Consider the following 18,939-nt stretch of genomic DNA (forward strand, 5'->3'; position numbering starts at 1 on the left):
TACTCATTGCTGTTCCTGTACAAGGTTCCAGTCAACCACAGGTTAATCTGTTTTCTGCCCTTTTTATAATTTTCAAATGAGTTTTCTAAGTTTGGAATCCAAATAAAAATGTAAACAATGTCTTTAATATAATATTTTTGTGCATAAAAACAATAGTGAAAAAATAACAATACATAGGTGATTATAATACAAGAGTAAAAGGGTATAAAATATAACTAGTATTTGCATAGTATATTCTGGAGAGTTCCAGATATTGACAAAGCCTAAAAGAGACCTATTAGCTGAGCAGTTAGGGCAATGATTGTACATCTTCTCCACAGTCAGTATTTTTTGCCAAAAGGCCCAGATTTGAGTAAAGGAGAGTGCCGTGAGCGCAGGATACGTGTATAAGGGCTGCAGTCTTTCGAACTCTGGCAAGTGGGTGTGCGCGGAAGTAAGTTTCGAAGAAATGGTTTCTTTCCAGGGGGTTGGTGGTTTGGTTGCTGGTTTTCCTGGTTAGTTCCCAGGCGCTTTTTGGAAGAAGCCTGGCCTTGGAGCTTTAGCACAGTGTGATACTGCTCAGCAATGCACGCTGCCTTCTTCCGAAGGTCTAGTTTCACCAGCATCATATTATTCTGTAGCTCAGCCAGGGTCTGGTCCTAAGAAACACCATTAAAGTTAGAGAAGACATACTTCTGTTTGGTTGGAGAAAGAGAAAGGTTATGTGTGCTATCCAGAACTAGCTACTGTTTTTTCAAATATTAAGTCTTACGCCTTTAATCCCAGCACTTGGGAGACAGAGACAGGAAGACTGCCATGAGTTCTAGGGCACCCTGAGACTACGTAGTGAATTCCAGGTCAGCCTGGACCAGAGTGAGACCCTACCTCGAAAAAGAAAGAAAGAAAATTAGGTATATTTTATTTGAAAAAGAATAGGTACATCAGGGCTTGCCACTGCCAATGAACTTGACACATGCCCTGCTTTGTGCATCTGACTTTATGTGGTGCTGGGGAACTGAACCATTAGGCTTTGCAAGCAAGCACCTTTAACCACTGAACCATCTCTCCAACCCTAATATGAACATTTTTCTCATTAACATTTTGAGATCTGCATCTTATTGATGAGCAAAATATCATAGCTTAGGGTTGGTTTGCCTGTTTAGCATACATGGAGCTTTGTGTTCAACCCCCAGCAGGACATTAAGGATAAAAGAGATAATATGTTCATAAGATGGCATCTTAGATAAATTCAGAACAAAACATACGCCTGTTTATAATAAGATTCCCTTTCAGTTTTGGTCCTCAATCCACACCTCGCATATACATTGGGATGGACTGAAAGAGGAGGGGGTTTCTAGACTGTTCTCACCTGTTTGATTAAGATGTCATCACAATTGGCCAAAGCTTGACGAAGTTTTCCTGCTCCGGTGCTATGGCAACAGGCCCTTTCTGCTGACTGGAGAGACTGGCCAAGTTTTTGGAGCTCTGACCGAAGCAGCCTTACATTCTAAAAAAGTGGGAATCAAACTGTGACCAAGATAAACCAGGATTGTTATCCTGGTTGAGTAGCCATTTGAAGACAAGTAAGTTTAGGAAGGCTGGTCATCAGAATGAAGGAGCAGTTCCAAGAGACATGCACAAATCCCCCTAGGCCTCACCCAAACCATTTTTTTTTTCAAGGTAGGGTCTCACTCTAGCCCAGGCTGACCTGGAATTCACTATGGAGTCTCAGGGTGGCCTGGAACTCACGGCAATCCTCCTACCTCTACCTCCCAAGTGCTGGGATTAAAGGCCTGCGCCACCACACCCAGCTACTGATAAAAGGGCTTTGAAGGCAGGCATGGTGGGTGGCACACACCTTTAATCCCACCACTAGGGAGGCAGAGACCCTACTTAAATAAACAAAACAAAAAAAGCTTTGATAAAGCTGGGCAGGATTGCTCATGCCTATCATGCCTATAATCCCAGCACTCCAGAGGCTGAAGTAGGATAGCTTTGAGTTCTAGATCAGCCTGGGCTTCAGAGTGAGGGAGTTCCAGATAGCCTGGGCTTTGAGTGAGACCCTGCCTCAAAAAAAAAAAAAAAAAAAAAAAAAAAAGATCCCAGAACTTTTATATTCAAGAAAGGTAAAATACCTTCTGGCCTTCTTCTAATTTCTTATCCACATCGGTAGTGAAGGGCTTGGCTGAGGGAGGTGGTTCTAACATTTTCTGGTACTTCTGCAGCTCTGAGGGAAGTAAACAGGAAACTGAGTTTTAACAGTAGATTATAGTAAATATACAAAGTGAGGATGTTTGTACCCCAGGGTGGCAAGTCAGATGTAGCACAGAGTTGGTCAGAAGGACCAGGTTTGAACCCTGGCTCTATTCCGACCCACTGTCATTCCTCCTCACCCTCAGTGGTAGAGCTGAGCTCCGCTTTGCATTGTTCTAGTTTAACTTTAACCTCTTGGAACTGCTGAGTGGAAGAAGCTGCCAGCCTTTGTGACCGGCGGAGTGACAATTCAGACTCTGACTGCTGATGAGCAGCTGGCTTCTGCCGGGCTTCCTGCAACAGAGTTTCTAGCTCTTCAATCTTCTCATCCCGCTCCTAAGAGGGAAGCAGGGAGGACAATTCTGTAGAGTAGGACAAATACTGCAGGACCAGATTAGTTAACAAGTAAATAAAACCCTTCTTGATGGGCTGGAGAGATGGCTTAGCAGTTAAGGCATTTGCCTGCAATGCCAAAGAACCCTGGTTCAATTCCCCAGGACCCACAAGGTAAGCCAGACGCATGCATCTGGAGTTTGTTCGCAGTGGTTGGAGGACCTGACACATCCATTCTCTCAGTCTCTTTCCCAAATATATACATATACTAAAAAATCTGAGCAGTTAGTTGGAATTCTTTCAGGGCAACTCACCTGAATCTCTTCTTGGTAAAAACTTGTCAGAGACTCCTTGAGAATCTTTAGTTTCTCTTCATACATTTCCTCCAACAGTTCTTTTTGGGTGTCCAAATGCTCACTGTCAGAAATGAAAAGATTCTGAGGTATAAATTTAATTTAGTTAGAGGACAGACCCTGGAACACAATTCCATCTCAGTTCCTACATCCTGCCCATCTGTCCCAGGGGAGCTTGTAAGGGGGGGGGGGTCACTCAGCAAATACCTGCACCACTGTTCACGCTGCTGCATCTGTTCTACCATCTCATTGCAGATTTCCTCACGGAGCTGCATCTCCAGCTGGAGCTTGTCTTGTCGTTCTTTCAAAAGCAGTGCTTTCATGGCTTCCACCACCTGTACAAGCTCCTAGGAAGAACACATGTATCAGAGACCATAAGATTCCCCTGCCCCAAAAGGCCCAAGGTCACTTGGAAGGCACCATGGAACATGGTGCTACACCAAAGCTTTCTCACCTCCTTGCCATACATGGAGATGTCGGCTTCATTTTCATCAAGGCCTGGGTCTGCCTTACCCCCTTTCTCTAAGCCAGGGGATACCTGAGCACTATGTTCCTTGATGAATGAATGCAGAGATGGGAGCCCTAAGTGCACAGGTGGAACATGCACCAGCTAGAAGGGGGAAAAAAAAATCTTGTCATCTTAACTAGTTCCTAATTGCTCTCTTAAAGTTACCAGCCCAGAGTAGGTAGTCATCACGCCTACAGTTTCTCACCTGGCTGGCAATTGCTGAGAACTTGGCCACATGAAGAGTCTCATCATAGGTAGATGCGCAGGGATTTACATTAACAATCATACAGGAATGGCCTCGACCAGTGAAGAAGCCTTGGAACACACGAGTCAACTTGCTGTCACGGAAAGGAATCAAGTTCTGCTTTGACCTGACACAGAATCAGAGAAACAGCTGTGAAGAGATCTCTGTTCTGGGGCATCCCAGCACCATTCTCAATGGTACCAAGAAGCCTTAGCAAATTGCCAGACCCTAAGCCATCTCAGTCACTGCTTACCGGTTCTGCTGGTTTTGTCGCAGGGCAGCAATACAGCGGCCCAGGGTGTGCAGAGAAGTATTAATGTTTCCTGCTTCCTTCAGCCGTTCACCACTCTTTTGATCTTTGCAGCGCTCTGAGCCAGCCAGGTCACAGAGTGACAGTCTGGAATGATGTACAGGATTTTGACAATAGGAACTCATTCATGAGCCATAAACCTATCGTAATTCTGGTGAGGAGAGGGCCCAACAGAATTTCTGTACCCACCCATGTGTGGTGGCACATGCCTTTAATCCCAGCACTCAAGAGGCTGTGGGAAGAGGACTGCTGTGAGTTTGAGGCCAGCCTGGGCATAAAGAGTTCCAGGTCATCCTGGACTAGAGACCCTGCCTCTCAAGTAAACAAAACAAAACAAAAAAAGTAAACTGGAAAAAAAAAAAAGAAAGAACAACTAATTCCTCTAAGAACTCCTCCCACCCTGCTCCCACTACTACTAAGTGGCCAAGAAGATGAAATTTCTAAGTGGGAAAACTTACTCACTGATCTTGGGCACTATATCCCCTTCCCCCTGAAGGTGCAAGATACGGATGGAGAAGATGCTATGACTGAAAAGGAAGAGAAATGTCATTGTACATCTTCCATGACAAAGTAGAACTATAGAGGACTAAGGTTTCCTGGATAACTCACCTGCGGCTAGAGTTCTGGTTCATGTGGGTGCTGGCAAAGCTCTGGTTCTTACGACCCACTTTGAGGAGTTTCCAGGCCTCCTCAACATCTTGAACATGAATCCAGTTGAGATCTGGGGCCAAAGGAAAGAAAAGCAAAGAATAAGAACACTCAACTTCTTTTTCGGTTTATCCACATGTCCCCTCTCTAAGGTCTCTTTCTAGCCTTCCCTACATTTACATACCTTTCACATAGGGATTGCCATTTTGATCTTCACACAACCTCAGTGTCTGTCTCTTACGCTGCTGGCTAGGTGGTTCTAACAGGTCATAAAGCAGTTCATTATAAATCTCAAAGAAGGAGATCCAGATGGAGAAGCGAATATCTCCTGGGACACTCACTGGGGCAGTGTCTGGCTGTGCCCATCGGTGATTCGTTTCTGGAGAAGAAACCCATATATAGGTCATCAATTTTGGAACATTCCACCTTGCGTTTGGTCTGCAAGGTCTTAGAAGATGGGTCTCAGCTTATAACCACTGATCTGTATCCTTTATAGCTGCTGAGTAGGCAGTGGGTTCCTATTGTTGCTTTACAGAGCCTGGTCATGATACCTACCATCAAGCTGGCTACTGCTGGTAAACTGACTGGTGGAAGAGAGTCCAGCAATGCCACTGTCATAGCTAGTGCTGGTACCTAGCCGACTTTCAATGTGGACATTCCTCTTCAAGGAATTGGACAAGTCCTCCTGAAGGGGCACAAGGAGAAGATAAGCACAAATCTTTCCTGAGATTGGTGTCCCTTGTCCCCACCTTCATAAATACCAACACTTCACCTCTTGGAGACCTGCATTCAGCAAGGACAACTTCTTCATTTCTTCCTGTCGAATCTGCTTACTGTCCAGCCAGATTACCTCATTGAAGAGCAAGGGCTTCAGATCAGGTATTGGATGAAGTTGGCCTTGTAGGCTATTAAAGATGAGAGCCAGGGACCGGGGCAGAATCCCTCCATCCTTGATGGTACCTAGGGCATATAAAAGATGGACACAGGCTGGAGAGATAGCTTAGTGGTTAAGTGCTTGCCTGTGAAGCCTAAGGACCCCAGTTCGAAGCTCGATTCCCCAGGACCCATGTTAGCCAGATGCACAAGGTGATGCATGCATCTGAGTTTGTTTGCAGTGGCTGGAGGTTCTGGCGCATCTGTTCTCTCTCTCTGCTTCTTTCTCCCCTTGTCTGTCTGTTGCTCTCAAATAAATAAAAATAAAAAACAAACAAACAACCCAAAAGATGGACAGTTGTCTTCCTTCCCCTAACTCAGGGCATCAAAGATTGCTAGCCACTCAGCAACCTTGACACCTTACTACTCACCTTGAATTGTGTAGGTTTTTCCTGAGTTGGTGACTCCATATGTATAAATAAGCCAGTTCTGTCCTTTGAGTACATCCTTTACCATCTCCTTCACAGTTAGGTTGAAGAAGGATGCTTGTCCCACTTCAGGCCCAAATATCTAGATACAGAGAGTGTCTGAGAGATCACTTTATCTACCACATGCCTCCTGTGCAGAGCCAGCAGATGTCGCTCAAAACCACTCAAGCAGCTTTTTTTGCCCTGCTTTCAGGTGTTTCTAAACACTGAAAACAACCAACTGTTTGCTCATCTTTTATCCTTGTTAAAGACTAAGGAATGCTATGTACTAAGTCTCATGCTGTGCACATGGGGGTGGGGATATGATATTATGAGTTCTGGAAATGGGTGAGTCTAAATCCCAATCATTCTTCCTTCCTCCCTCTCCCCCTTGAATTATTTTGGGCTTTTTGAGGTAGGGTCTTGCTCTAGCCCAGGCTGATCTGAAATTCATTATGTGGCCTCAGGGTGACCTTGAACTCACGGGGCTCATCCTACCTCTGCCTTCTGAGTGCTGGAATTGAAGGTGTGTGCCACCATGCCTGGCTCTTTTTTTTGTTGTTGTTTTGTTTTGTTTTTAGCCCTCCAAATGCAAAGTTTATATACCACCATGCCCAATTCCCTAGACCTTCCCTAATGACTGTTTCTGCAGTATTACCTTCACTGAGCCATAGCATTCTTGTCAAGAAAATAGGGATAAAAGCTATAACAGCATTAGTGGGAACTGATGTACAAAAAGTTGATGTGCATATAACAAGGGTCCCAAATTATGGATATGTAAATATAAAGAACTCATAGTCAAATAGAAAAGTCTTTAAAGAGGAAATAAAATGCCAGAAATGTGATGGTTCCTTATTCCTAGAGCAATATCTCCATACCTGGGAAAAGGTGAATTTGTGGGTGGCTTGGCCAATTCCCCGCTCATTGCTCTTTAGGGCAAAGGAGTCTTTGGGTGCTCGTAGAACAAGAGTCTCTGTATTCTCAATATGGACACAGCCCTGAAAAGGGAGAAAGAAGTTTACTACAGAGATAAACATCCTGGGGAACCTCTTCTGTAATCCATAATTCTACCTTAAATCCTCCTTCTAGGGGCTGAAGAGATGGCTCAGAGGTTAAAGGCACTTGCTTGCAAAACCTGCCAACCTGGGTGTGAGTCCCTGATATCCATGTAAAGCCAGATGCACAAAGTGCTGTATGCATCTGGAATTCATTTGCAGTGCTGAAACCCTGGCATGCCCATTCTCATTCCCTCTCTTTCTCCTTGCAAGTAAAATACATACATATAAATATATATATCCTCCTTTCATAAATACTCACCTGATCCTCAAGTCGTTCTACCTCCGAAGTTAACAAGGGCCTGACCCGCAGGTAGACTTTCACCTTCTCTGCAGTATCTTCACATGGAACCTGTGACAAAATTCCAATCAGAACTACAGATTAATCTCAGGATTTACCCCTGAGCAAATGAACTAACAGCATAGTTCCTAGGCTACCTCTAGGCTACCTTAAACGTCTCTATGTAGTCATTTGGTTCCACAATAATTCTAACCCACATGGACTTTATCACTTTGTCACCCTTCCCTGTCTCATCACTGCCCTGTAAACTTGGTTTGCCACACCAATTATTTAAGAACTGACTGGCTGAAATGAAAATCAGCATTTGACACTACAGTGAAACATAGTATAAGCCTCCGGAAAGATAGACTTTAAAGGTATGCATGCCTGAGCTGGGTGTGGCAACTCAGCTCCAGCATTGGAGGCTGAAGCAGACTGATTGCCATGAGTTTAAATCCATCCTGGTCTACAAAATGAGACCCTGTCTCTTCAACAACAAAAGATATGCGTGGGTTTAAGTCCCAATTTCATTAATAACTAGGAGATACTGAACAAATTATGTTCTCTTAAGTTTCTCATTCAAAGAATGAAATTCATAATGGCAGCCATTCATTCATTTAACACAGACTGCTTATACTATGGCCACATAACTTCAGTAGTTTACAGTGATGGACATTATAAAGGATCCTGCTCTCATGGAATTTTGTATGTTCCTATAAGAATCTCTAAAAGAAAAAATGTTGTGACAGTGTGTGTTAATGTTTAGCATCGGTTTAGTTCAACGGCTCTCAACCATTACTGACATCTAGTGGGTACCGACCAGGAATACTACTAAACATCTTGCAACATAAAGGACAGCCCCCTCTAACAAAGAATTTGGCTCCAAATGTCAATAATGCTGTAGCCCTGGTCTCCATAGAAGGATGGCTAAATAAATGGAAACTATGACTAACAGTATTAAAACCTGAATTACAGTTTACCTATCTATTTAATATCAACATGGCTCTGTGCAAACAACTATATGTGGTATTTGGGTCCAAATCCAGGACCTAAAAAATCAAAATAAATAAATAAACACAGACAGGGCGTGGTGATGTACACCTTTAATCCCAGCAGAGGTAGGATGTCCATGAGTTTGAGGCCAGCCTGGGAGTTCCAGTTCAGCCTGGACTAGAATGCGACCCTACCTTGGGAAAAAAAAAACACACACACACACACACAAACCAGGATCTCATACATGAAGTTTTTACTACTAAGCCACATTTCCTATCCCTGTACATATTACTTAACAAAAATAAGTTTCATTGTAAAGAGATTAACTCAGATCATGCATTTGAAGGAATTTCATTAATGCAATGCAAATACTCTTACGAACATACACTCCACATTTTTCACTTGTGCCCTTAAGTCTGAATTGATCCCAGGGTCCTTCAGGTTTACTTGTCTTTGATCTCATACTATCTGAGTACGGTGAACGATTAAGATGAATATGTCACTCTCTGCCCCCCTAAGTCACTTAGGAGCTCCTTTCTTTACCTGAGGTTTGTCCTCCAGGGAGGTGGAGATGACAGAGCAGTCTGACAACAGGTCCTTTCGAATCACTGACCCCAAGTCTGCAGCTGTAGATTCAAACATGGGGGAGACCACGACATCCTCATCGGACAGCAAGCCCGCCGGCGGAGAAAAGATCCCTTGAGACATGACGGGCAGAGTCAAGCCGAAGTCTGAAAAGACACAACAGTGGGTAGGGAGGACACGAGCGGACAGAAGGAACTGCAAACTGCAGGTGCGAAGCCATGCCCTTGTTCAGTACCCAACCCCGCTGTCTGACTTTAAGCCTCTCTTCCTCCCATCATCTGCAAAGGGGAAGGGCACGAGAAGCGAGGTTCCGAAGGCGGACATTCATCGGGAGAGCTGTTGGCTCCGGAAGCAGCAGGCCACACTCCAAAGTAGGGTGTGTGACCCTCCAGGGCTATGAGAGTCGTTTCAGAATCCCTGTGGCCCCTTCTTCAATCTCACTTCAAATTTTACCGCCCAAGAGGACACAGGCATTGCGGGAGGCTGCGGCGGGCCCGTCTGAGAACCTACCCCGAGTTCCAGTGCAGCCGCACACTCGCCGAAGACGGGACCCGCGCGCCTCCTCAGGTACCAGCTCCCCGCAGCCCAACCTGAGCCTTCCCTACCCGAGAGAACGAGCCCGCGAGACGGAGGGCACGACTCCGCCCACGAGGCGCAGCTTTGTTCCTGATACCATGTTTTAAATTGCGCGCTGAGCAGGCTCGACCAATCAGGACGCGAAACGTGCGGCTACCAATCAGCGTGAGGACTGTGAGACGCCAGGGGGCGGGGGGCGGGGCGAGCCGGGGACCGTTCCCTTCTGCGTGACCTCTTCATCTCTGACGAGGGTCCGGGTTACCAACTGTCACGAGTTCCTAAGTCGTCTCGCCAGCGACCCGTCACACGTAAATTCGTCTTGAACCCTAGACGTCTCTTTCTTTCAAAAAAAAAAACAACCCCCAAACCAAAGAAAACGCCGAGGCGTCAGCTACTCTCCTTTGTTCTTTCTTGGCTGTTCGTCCCCACCGGGAGCTCACAAGGTAACGCTTCACTCCGGCAAACCGCCCCGCCTACATTTCCCAGGAGACACTGCGCGCTACTTTCATACTCCCACACTGTTTTTTTTTTCCTCCCAGAATTCCCGGCGTACAGCCCTACAACGCTTTGTGGTCTGTGTTGAAGACTTCGCAGCCAAGATGGCGACCGGGACGGGCAGTGAGTATCGGAAGAGCTGCTTTTGTGTGCGGGAAGGCCTTGAGGGAGAGCCGAAGCTAGGCACCCCGTGTTTGTTACACGCGAAGAGTGTGGGTTAAGTGGTTTCCCGATCCCCTCCCAAAAAAGCCTTGGGTCTTGACGCAGCGGCGCCCCGCGGTGCTGTGGAGGGCAGCGTCTGGGGCTTGTGGGCCAAGCGCGGGCTCTTTTGTGTCGGAGGGACGGAGGAGTCTGCGAGCCGCAGCTCCGCCAGCTCGCGGAGGGTGATAGCACGCCGGAAACGTAGGGGTGGGGACGCAGAAATGCCAGCTCGGTTCCTGACCAACCTGTGTGAGGCAGTCGGAGTGACATCTTTTATTACGAGATTTTTTATTTTTTCCCTCTCTGCCACCGGGGAAATTGCGTTTCGTGCCTTTCAGCCATTTTTCTTCGTTTCTCGGAAAGTGGGTCTCTCGGAGCCGACAGCTGGCGGGGGAGGGTCTGAGAGATGTAAACAGCTTCATGCTGGGAGGTGGGCCTTTCTTGGAACGGTGGCCGCTGGGAATCTTGGGAAATAAACATATGTTCAAATCGAAAATCAGGCTATAAACCTAGGCTTTTTTCCGGTGAACTGTTTAATTTTAATCTGACAGCTCCACCTTTGTCTTTTTTTAAAAAAATAAAACATTGGAAGCCTTAGCATTTGAGCAAATAAGGTGTTATAATTCTCATTCAGAGAATATATCATGACCAATGGTGATATGTCATAGGAGTACTGAAAATCAAGATTTGGTGATAAAGAAAAACATGGGTGAGATTAGCTCGCTTTATCCCAACAAGTTGGGAGGTTTGTTTTTTTTTTGTTTTGGTTTTTCGAGATAGGGTCTCACTCTAGCCCAGGCTGACCAGGAATTCACTATGGAGTCTCAGGGTGGCCTCGAACTCACGGTGATCCTCCTACCTCTGCCTCCCAAGTGCTGGGATTAAAGGCATGCGCCACCATGCCCGGCAGGAGTATTTATTTGTTTTGTTTCTTAAATTTATTTATTCATTTGTTTGAGAGAAAGAGAGAATATGGATGAATCAGGGCCTTCAACTGCTGCAAACGAAATCTATATTCGTGCACCACCTTGTGCATCTGGCTTATGTGGATCCTGGGGAATTGAACCTGGGCCCTTTGACTTTGCAGACAAGACAAGCACCTTAACCCCTAAGCATCTTTCCAGCCCCAGGGTAGCATTATTTTGCACTTGGTTCTTAGTTATTGCATTGGGGCTTGAACCTACTATCTCAGTGATTATGTCTAACTTCTTTTTTTTCAGAGCACAAACTACTGAGTACTGGCCCCACAGAGCCATGGTCAATCCGAGAGAAGCTTTGTTTGGCATCTTCTGTCATGAGAAGTGGAGATCAAAACTGGTAAGGAATCTAGGATGTCTGTATCCTTGTTTCTTGGAAAATGTTGAGCATTTTTCCATTTTGGTGAATTTGATAGTTAATGATTTTTCCATTGTTTTTAGAGCTGTTAACCTTTTAAAGTATTAAAAAAATTTCTTTTATTTGTGAGAGAGTGAGTGAGTGTATCTGTGTGTTTGTATGCGTGTGTATGGGTGCCAGAGCCTCATGCCACTGCAAATGAACTCCAGATGCATTCACTATTTTGTGTCTCTACTGGAAATGAACTCCAGAACCATGCACCACTTGCATCTGGCTTTATGAAGGTCCTGGCAATTCCCCTGGGTGGCAGGCTTTGCAAACAAGTGCCTTCACCCTCTGAACAACAGCTTTTTAAAAAAAAAAAAAAATGTGTGTGTGTGTATGTAGTTTTTATTTATTTGTTTGAGAGAGAAAGAGGCAGAGAGAATGGGCACTCCAGGGCTTGTAGGCCACTGCCAACGAACTCCAGACACATGCACCACCTTACACCTTGTGCATCTGGCTTACATGGGTCCTGGAGAATCAAACCTGGGTCCTTTGGCTTTGCAAACAATACCCTTAGCCACTAAGCCATCTCTCCAGTTCTGGCCTAGGACTCTCTTAATCCTCCTGCTGGTTTCTTAATCATTTAATATACTGCTTTTAAGGCTTATCTGTGTGTAGCATATATTAGAACTTCATTCCTCTATTTGGCTAGATAACAGTATGAGTCATTCCTTCTGAATCTGTAGGGTATTTTTTTCCAGATCCTCAAGGATATAAAAATGGTTGCTCAATTTCTTTGATTGTTGAGCCATTTTTCCAGCCCCTACAGTGTATCTTTTTACCTCCTTGTGTTGAAGGAAGAACATAGAGAATATTAAAGACAAAGTATCACCATCTGGGCTAGAGTGAGACCCTCAAAAACAAAACAAAACAAAAACAGCTGGGTGGTGGCACACACCTTTTTTTTAAATTTATTTTTTTATTTTTATTTTTATTAACATTTTCCATGATTATAAAATATATCCCATGGTAATTCCCTCCCTTCCCACCCCCACACTTTCCCATTTAAAATTCCAGGCACACACCTTTAATCCCAGTACTCAGGAGAAAGAGGTAGGATCGCTATGACTTTGAGGCCACCCTGAGACTTCATAGTGAATTCCAGGTCAGCCTGAGCTAGAGAGACCCTGCCTCAAAAAAAAAAAAAAAAAAAATGCATGTATATATGTATGTATGGCACAAATGCCAGGTGTGGGCGCATATCTGTAATCCAAGCACTCTGGGGGTAGAGGTAGGAGGATTGCTGTGAATTTGAGGCCAGACTGAGACTACAGAGTGAGCTCCTGTTTAGCCTGGGCTAAAGTGAGATCTACTTCGAAGAAAAAAATCCAAAACCATTTTTTGCCAAGCATGGTGACACATACCTTTCAACCCAGCACTTGGGAGGCAGAGGTGGGCGGATCACTGTGAGTTTGAAGCCAGCCTGAGACTGACTACATAGTGAGTTCCAGATCAGCCTGGAATCAGTTAATGGTTAAGGCATTTGCCTATGAAGCCTAACGACCCAGATTCAAGTCCCCAGAACCCACATAAGCCTGATGCACATACTGGTACATGTGTCTGGAGTTCATTTGCAGTATGTAGAGGCCCTGGTGTGCCCATTCTTTGTCTCTTAAATAAATAAGTAGATACAAAAATTGCTGGCCGTAGTGGCGCATGCCTTTAATCCCAGCACTTGGGAGGCAGAGGTAGGAGGATCAATGAGAGTTGAGGCCAGCCTGGGCTAGAGTGAAATCCTACCTTGAAAAACCAAATAAAAAAAAAGTAAATAGGGTTGCAGAGAGAGCTTAGTGGAAGGCACTTATCTGCTAAGCGTAAGGACCCAGGTTTGATTTTTTTCAGTATCAACAAAAGCCAGATATACAAGGTGGCACATGTGTCTGGGGTTGATTTGCAGTGGATACAAGGCCCTGGCATGCCCATTTTCTCTCTCTTACCTGCCCCCCCATACACACATTCCCCTTCACAACCCTACTCTCCATCATATCCCCTCCACCCTCAGTCAATCTTTCTTTTACTTTGATGTCATCATCTTTTCTTCCTTTTATACTGGTCTAATGTAGGTAGTGCCAGGCACTAGGTTTCTATATGACCTTTGCATACCCTCTGAGATTTTGATTAACCCTTCTCTGACCCTTCTTTTGCCTAGTCCCTTCCGCTGACCTCACTTAGGCCGTTGCATCCCCAGTTATTTGTTCATATACTTAGATATGTACAATATCCTCTCCTTAAGTTCTCCCGTCTCCATCCTCCCTTATAGCCCCTTTCTAGCTTACTGGTCTCTGCTACTGATTTTTTTAAATAACATATTTTTTTAATTATTTATTTATTTATTTGAGAGCGACAGACACAGAGAGAAAGACAGATAAAGGGAGAGAGAGAGAATGGGTGCGCCAGGGCTAAATAACATATTTTTATTTATTTATTAGAGAGGGTGGCGAGTATGGGTATGACAGGGCTTCTTGCTGCTGCAAATGATTATCAGATGCATGCACCACTTTGTGGGTCTGGCTTTATGTAGATACTGGGGAATCCAACCTGGATGGCAGGCTTTGCAAGCAAGCACCTTTTTTTTTTTTTTTTTTTTGTGGTAGGGGCCTGATTCCAGGCTGATCTAGAACTCACTATGTAGTCAGTCTCAGGCTGGCTTCAAACTCACAGTGATCCTCCCACCTCTGCCTCTCAAGTGCTGGGTTGAAAGGTATGCACCACCACTCCTGACATGTTTTTGGTTTTTTTGTTTGCTTGATTTTGTTTTGCGAGAAGAGGGGAGAGAGAACAAGTGTGCCAAGGCATGTAGCCACTGCAAACAAACTCCAGGTGCATGTACCACTTTGTGCATCCGGCTTTCCATTGATACTGGGGAATTGAATCTGGGTTGTTAGGCTTTGCAGGTAAGCACCTTAACTGCTGAGCCATCTCTCCAGCCCCATGTTTTCGTTTTTTGCGATGATGGTCTTCCTATGTTACTCAGGCTAGTCTTGAACTTCCTTTTTTAAAAATTCTTTTTTGAGGTAGGGTGTCACTGTAGCTCAGGCTGACCTGCAATTCACTATGTAGTCTCAGGGTGGCCTTGAACTCATGGCAATCCTCCTACCTCTGCCTCCCAAGTGCTAGGATTAAAGGCTTGCGCCACCATGCCTGGCTCTGAAAAAAATAACTTTTATTGAGTGAAAGAGAGAAAGAGGCAGAGAGAGAGACAGGGAATGGGCATGCCAGGGCCTCCAGCCTCTTCAAACAAACTCCAGACACATGAAGCACCTTGTGAATCTGGCTTAAGGGGGCCTTGGGAATTGAACATGGATCCTTGGCTCTGTAGGCAGGCACCTTAACCACTAAACCATTTCTCCAGCCCTCTTTTTCTTTTTTTCTTATTTTCTGGTCTTGAACTCCTATGTAGGACTCCTGAGTAGCTGGGATTATAGGCATATGTTAAGTAGTTTAAGTACTTTTTTTTTTTTTTAATTTATTTATTTGAGAGCGACAGACACAGAAAGACAGATAGAGGGAGAGAGAGAATGGGCGCTCCAGGGCTTCCAGCCTCTGCAAACGAACTCCAGACGCGTGCGCCCCCTTGTGCATGTGGCTAACGTGGGACCTGGGGAGCCGAGCCTCGAACCGGGGTCCTTAGGCTTCACAGGCAAGCGCTTAACCGCTAAGCCATCTCTCCAGCCCAGTTTAAGTACTTTTGTCTTTTTCCATTGTCAGATATTCCAGGATTAGAGATGTAACCCAATGGTAGTGCATTTGCCTAGCATAAGTGAGCCTCTGGTTTTAATTCCCAGCATTGTAAAATAGTAAGTAAACAAAAAGTAAAGATACTCTAGAGTACTTTGTAGTGGGAGTTCTGTATTCTAGTTTGAATTAAAACCTTGAATTGTCTGAATAACTTTTCCACCCCAATCTCTTTTTGTTTGGTGTATTTGGCTTTTTTCACTTTGTAGGGTATCAGTTAGCAGAGCGATCAAGCCCTTTGCCGAACCTGGCCGCCCTCCAGACTGGTTCTCTCAAAAAGTGAGTTACTAAGTAGATACTGTTTATAGACATTACTATGTAAAGTTAGGTCTCTACCAGGCTCTGCCTTGTAATTAATTATAAGGCTTTTTGTGCCATGAAAAGGGAAAATAATTGAAAATGCTGGAGCTGAGTGTGGTAGTGCATGTCTATATTCCCAGCACTTGGGAGACAGGCAGAAAGAACACCATGAGTTCAAAGCTAGCTTGGCTTGCATAGGGAGTTTCTAGTTTTTAACCAGCCAGTGCTCCATAGTGAAACCCCTGCCAAGAAAGGGGGCATGTTGTTTCCCTGTTTTGCTTCTGTTGTTTACTTGTCTGTGTATGTATTCTTGGTATTAAAAACTGTTTGCTTTTGAGCCAGTCTAGCTCTGTAATTCAGGCTGGCTTTGAATGCAAGATCCTCCTGCCTTATCTTCCTGAGTGTCAGGATTAGAAGTATATGTCAATATGTCTGGTTTACAGACTGTTCTTTTTTTCAGTGTGGTGTAACAGTAAGAGACCAACAGAAAGAAAGAAAGAGAGGGAGAGGGAAGGAGGGGAGTTGTTGGGTCTTGGGTATATAGCTCAATGGTAAAGGCCTTACCCACCATGCACGGTGCCCTAGCTTTGATCTCTACCACTGAGGGGGGAAGGGGAGAAAAAGGGAAGGGAATGAGCTTTTGGCTTATAAAAATAGTTGAGATAATAATGTCAGAGATTTAACACAGTGCCTTGTGTGTAGTGGCTACTCAGTAGATATTAACTATGAATATTCATTATTAAGGTTGGTTTTCTCTAAATGCATAAACTCCAGGCCAGAATGCTTTCTTTTCTGTGTCCTGAGATTTACTTGGCATAGATTGGATTGCAGAGTAAATTGCCCTCCTGGAAACCACACACCTCTTGAACATAATTTTCTTTACTAAACCTTACTTTAATATGCTGAAATTTTGAAAGCATATGTCTTTACAAGCTTGTTTGTAACATTTTCACTTTTTTTCTATAGCATTGTGCTTCTCAGTACTCAGAGCTCCTAGAGACTACTGAAACCCCAAAGTGAGTGTAAATATAAAGCCTGAGATTTGTAATCTCTTTAGTGGGAACTGTTTCATGTGGGACTCTGGTTTGAATCTATTTTACTGGGTGGTTATCTGTTACAAAATGGAGAGGAGGCTCAACAAAAGCAAGTGGGAGTAGGAACACATGTTCTTATTCAAATACAGATGTTTATTTTCCTGTCGATTTTCCACAGACGGAAACGGGGTGAAAAAGGAGAAGTAGTAGAAACTGTTGAAGATGTCATTGTTCGGAAACTGACTGCTGAGAGAGTTGAGGAACTAAAAAAGGTTATAAAGGAAACCCAGGAGAGATACAGGTACTTACAGAAAAATTTATCAAAAAATTTGGAAAGATGTTTACTCAGCATAATTTAAAAAAAATTTTTTATTGACAACTCTGATACTTACAGACAATAAACCATGATACTTCCCTTCCCTCCCCTGTTCTCCCCTTCACAGCTCCACTCTCCATCATATCCCCTCCCTCTCTCCATTAGTCTCTCTTATTTTGATGTCATCGTCTTATTCTCCTATTGTGAGGATCTTTTGAAGTTATTGCTGGGCACTGCGAGGTCATGGATGTCAAGGCCATTTTATGTCTGGGCAGTGCATTGTAAAGAGTGGTGCCCTTCTTTTGGCTCTTACATTCTTTCTGCCACTTCTTCTGCAATGGACCCTGAGCCTTGGAGGGTATGATGGAGATGTTTCAGTGCTGAGCACTCTTCTGTCACTTTCTTAGCACTGTATTGGCTGTTGGGTCATCCCAGTGTTCACTGCCATCTGAAAAGAAAAGCTTCTCTAACCAAAAGTGATAGTATTATTAATATATGAATATGAACATTAAGTGTAGTACTTTCAGGGCAGTTTGGTGAAAATAATACATCAGCATAATTTTTAAAATGGCTAACTTAAAAAGCATAGTTGAGCCGGGCATGGTGGCGCACGCCTTTAATCCCAGTACTCGGGAGGCAGAAGTAGGAGGATTGTTGTGAGTTTGAGGCCACCCTGAGACTCCATAGTGAATACTAGGTCAGCCTGGACTACAGTGAGACCCTACTTCAGAAAAACAACGAAAAAAAAAGCATAGTTGAGGGCTAGAGAGATGGCATAGCGGTTAAGGCGTTTGCCTGTGAAGCCTAAGGAACAAGGTTTAATTCTTCAGATCCCATATAAGCCATATGCACATGTGTTGAGTTCATTTGTAGTGGCTCAAGGCCCTAAATGCCCATTCTCTGTCTCTAATAAATAAAAAAACTTTAAAAAGTATAGTCAAGGCAGGGTACATGGTGTGTACCTATAATGCTAGCTGCTCCAAGGAGGGTAAGATGGAAGTATTATTGGAGCTCACGAGTTTAGGCCAGCGTGGTCAACCTAGCAAGGCACTTTATTCAAGAAACAAAACAGGTGTGGTGGCACACAACTTTAATCTCAGCACTTGGAAGGCAGACACACCATGAGGTGGAGGCCACCCTGAGACTACATAGTAAATTCTAGGTCAGTTGGAGCTGGAGCTGGACCCTATCTCAAAAAAAAAAAAAGAAAAAAGAAAAGAAAAGAAAAAGAAACGAAACAAATTGGGTGTAATAACTCATGCTTAATTCCCAGGAATTGGCAGGCCGAGGTAGGGTAACTGCTATGAGCTTGTGGCTAGCCTACTGTGTATAGTGAGTTCCAGGTCAGCCTGGACTACAGAGACCTTGTCTCAGAAAACCACAAAGAAAACCACAAAGAAAACCCTGGTACTCTTTCTTTCTGTAGGCGACTGAAGAGAGATGCAGAACTAATTCAAGCTGGACACATGGACAGCAGACTGGATGAGCTTTGCAATGATATTGCAATGTGGGTGCTTATTCCCTCTTTTTGTTTTTTTCCCTCTCAAGTAATATGTCTTATTTCCTCTGTCTGCCATCCTTTCAGAATTCAGATAGATTTTATGAAGAAAAAGAGGTAGAGTGGTCTGGTGACTAAGATTGGGGAGTGCTACACGCCTAGAAGAAGATGTGATGAAACATTGCAGTGTGAGACTGTAACTTAGCTGGCAGTGGCACATATTTACAATTCCACAGTTCAAGAGACTAGGGCAGGATGGTTGTCACATGTTTGAGCCCAGTCAAAGCTACATAGCAGGACTGTCTCAAAAAGAGAACATGGCCCAGCATGGTGATGTGCATCTTTAATCCCACCACTTGGGAGGTAGAGGTAGGAGGATTGCTGTGAGTTTGAGGCCAGCCTGGGCTAGAGCTAGACTCTACCTTGAAAAACCAAAAGGAGACAAAACTTAGTTGAAACTTGAAAGTGCCTCTGTTTTTCCTGACAAAGAACAGGAGCCTAGGCTGGGGATATAGCTAAGTGG

The 18,939-nt window shown here is 44.3% G+C and overlaps 2 protein-coding genes across 10 annotated transcripts in view; one reads left to right on the top strand and one right to left on the bottom strand.

Annotated features, from left to right (window-relative positions):
* Positions 1-103: 103 nt before the first annotated feature.
* On the bottom strand, positions 104-9,799 carry Kif20a (kinesin family member 20A). Of its 2 annotated transcripts, none has more exons than XM_045132715.1 (19): positions 9,555-9,799; positions 8,840-9,027; positions 7,286-7,375; positions 6,847-6,966; positions 5,933-6,071; positions 5,401-5,588; positions 5,184-5,313; positions 4,813-5,007; positions 4,590-4,701; positions 4,439-4,507; positions 3,924-4,067; positions 3,632-3,797; positions 3,373-3,528; positions 3,126-3,265; positions 2,880-2,982; positions 2,373-2,568; positions 2,115-2,206; positions 1,349-1,486; positions 104-638 (listed from the first exon to the last, which is right to left on the bottom strand). In XM_045132715.1, exons 2-19 carry the CDS (start codon positions 9,002-9,004, stop codon positions 321-323), a joined length of 2,661 nt encoding a protein of 886 aa, XP_044988650.1. In that variant the 5' UTR covers positions 9,005-9,027; positions 9,555-9,799; the 3' UTR covers positions 104-320. The 2 variants fall into 2 exon arrangements, with proteins under 2 accessions (XP_044988650.1, XP_004652518.1); XM_004652461.2 differs by lacking the exon at positions 9,555-9,799 and adding an exon at positions 9,392-9,544.
* Brd8 (bromodomain containing 8) overlaps positions 9,672-18,939 on the top strand; it is a 30,069-nt gene continuing 20,801 nt past the window's right edge. For 5 of the 8 annotated variants that reach the window (XM_045132711.1, XM_045132712.1, XM_004652464.2 and 2 more), the window contains exons 1-7: positions 9,673-9,900; positions 9,997-10,075; positions 11,374-11,470; positions 15,478-15,547; positions 16,535-16,584; positions 16,781-16,903; positions 18,345-18,425. In XM_045132711.1, coding sequence (XP_044988646.1) covers positions 10,057-10,075; positions 11,374-11,470; positions 15,478-15,547; positions 16,535-16,584; positions 16,781-16,903; positions 18,345-18,425 — 440 coding nt within the window. In that variant the 5' untranslated portion in view covers positions 9,673-9,900; positions 9,997-10,056. Of the gene's footprint in view, positions 9,901-9,996; positions 10,076-11,373; positions 11,471-15,477; positions 15,548-16,534; positions 16,585-16,780; positions 16,904-18,344; positions 18,426-18,939 lie in introns of all 8 variants that reach the window. The other 3 variants (XM_045132714.1, XM_004652463.3, XM_045132713.1) reach the window with 3 other exon arrangements.

The sequence above is a fragment of the Jaculus jaculus genome, chromosome 13 (assembly GCF_020740685.1).
Source record: "Jaculus jaculus isolate mJacJac1 chromosome 13, mJacJac1.mat.Y.cur, whole genome shotgun sequence".
Lineage (NCBI taxonomy): Eukaryota > Metazoa > Chordata > Mammalia > Rodentia > Dipodidae > Jaculus > Jaculus jaculus.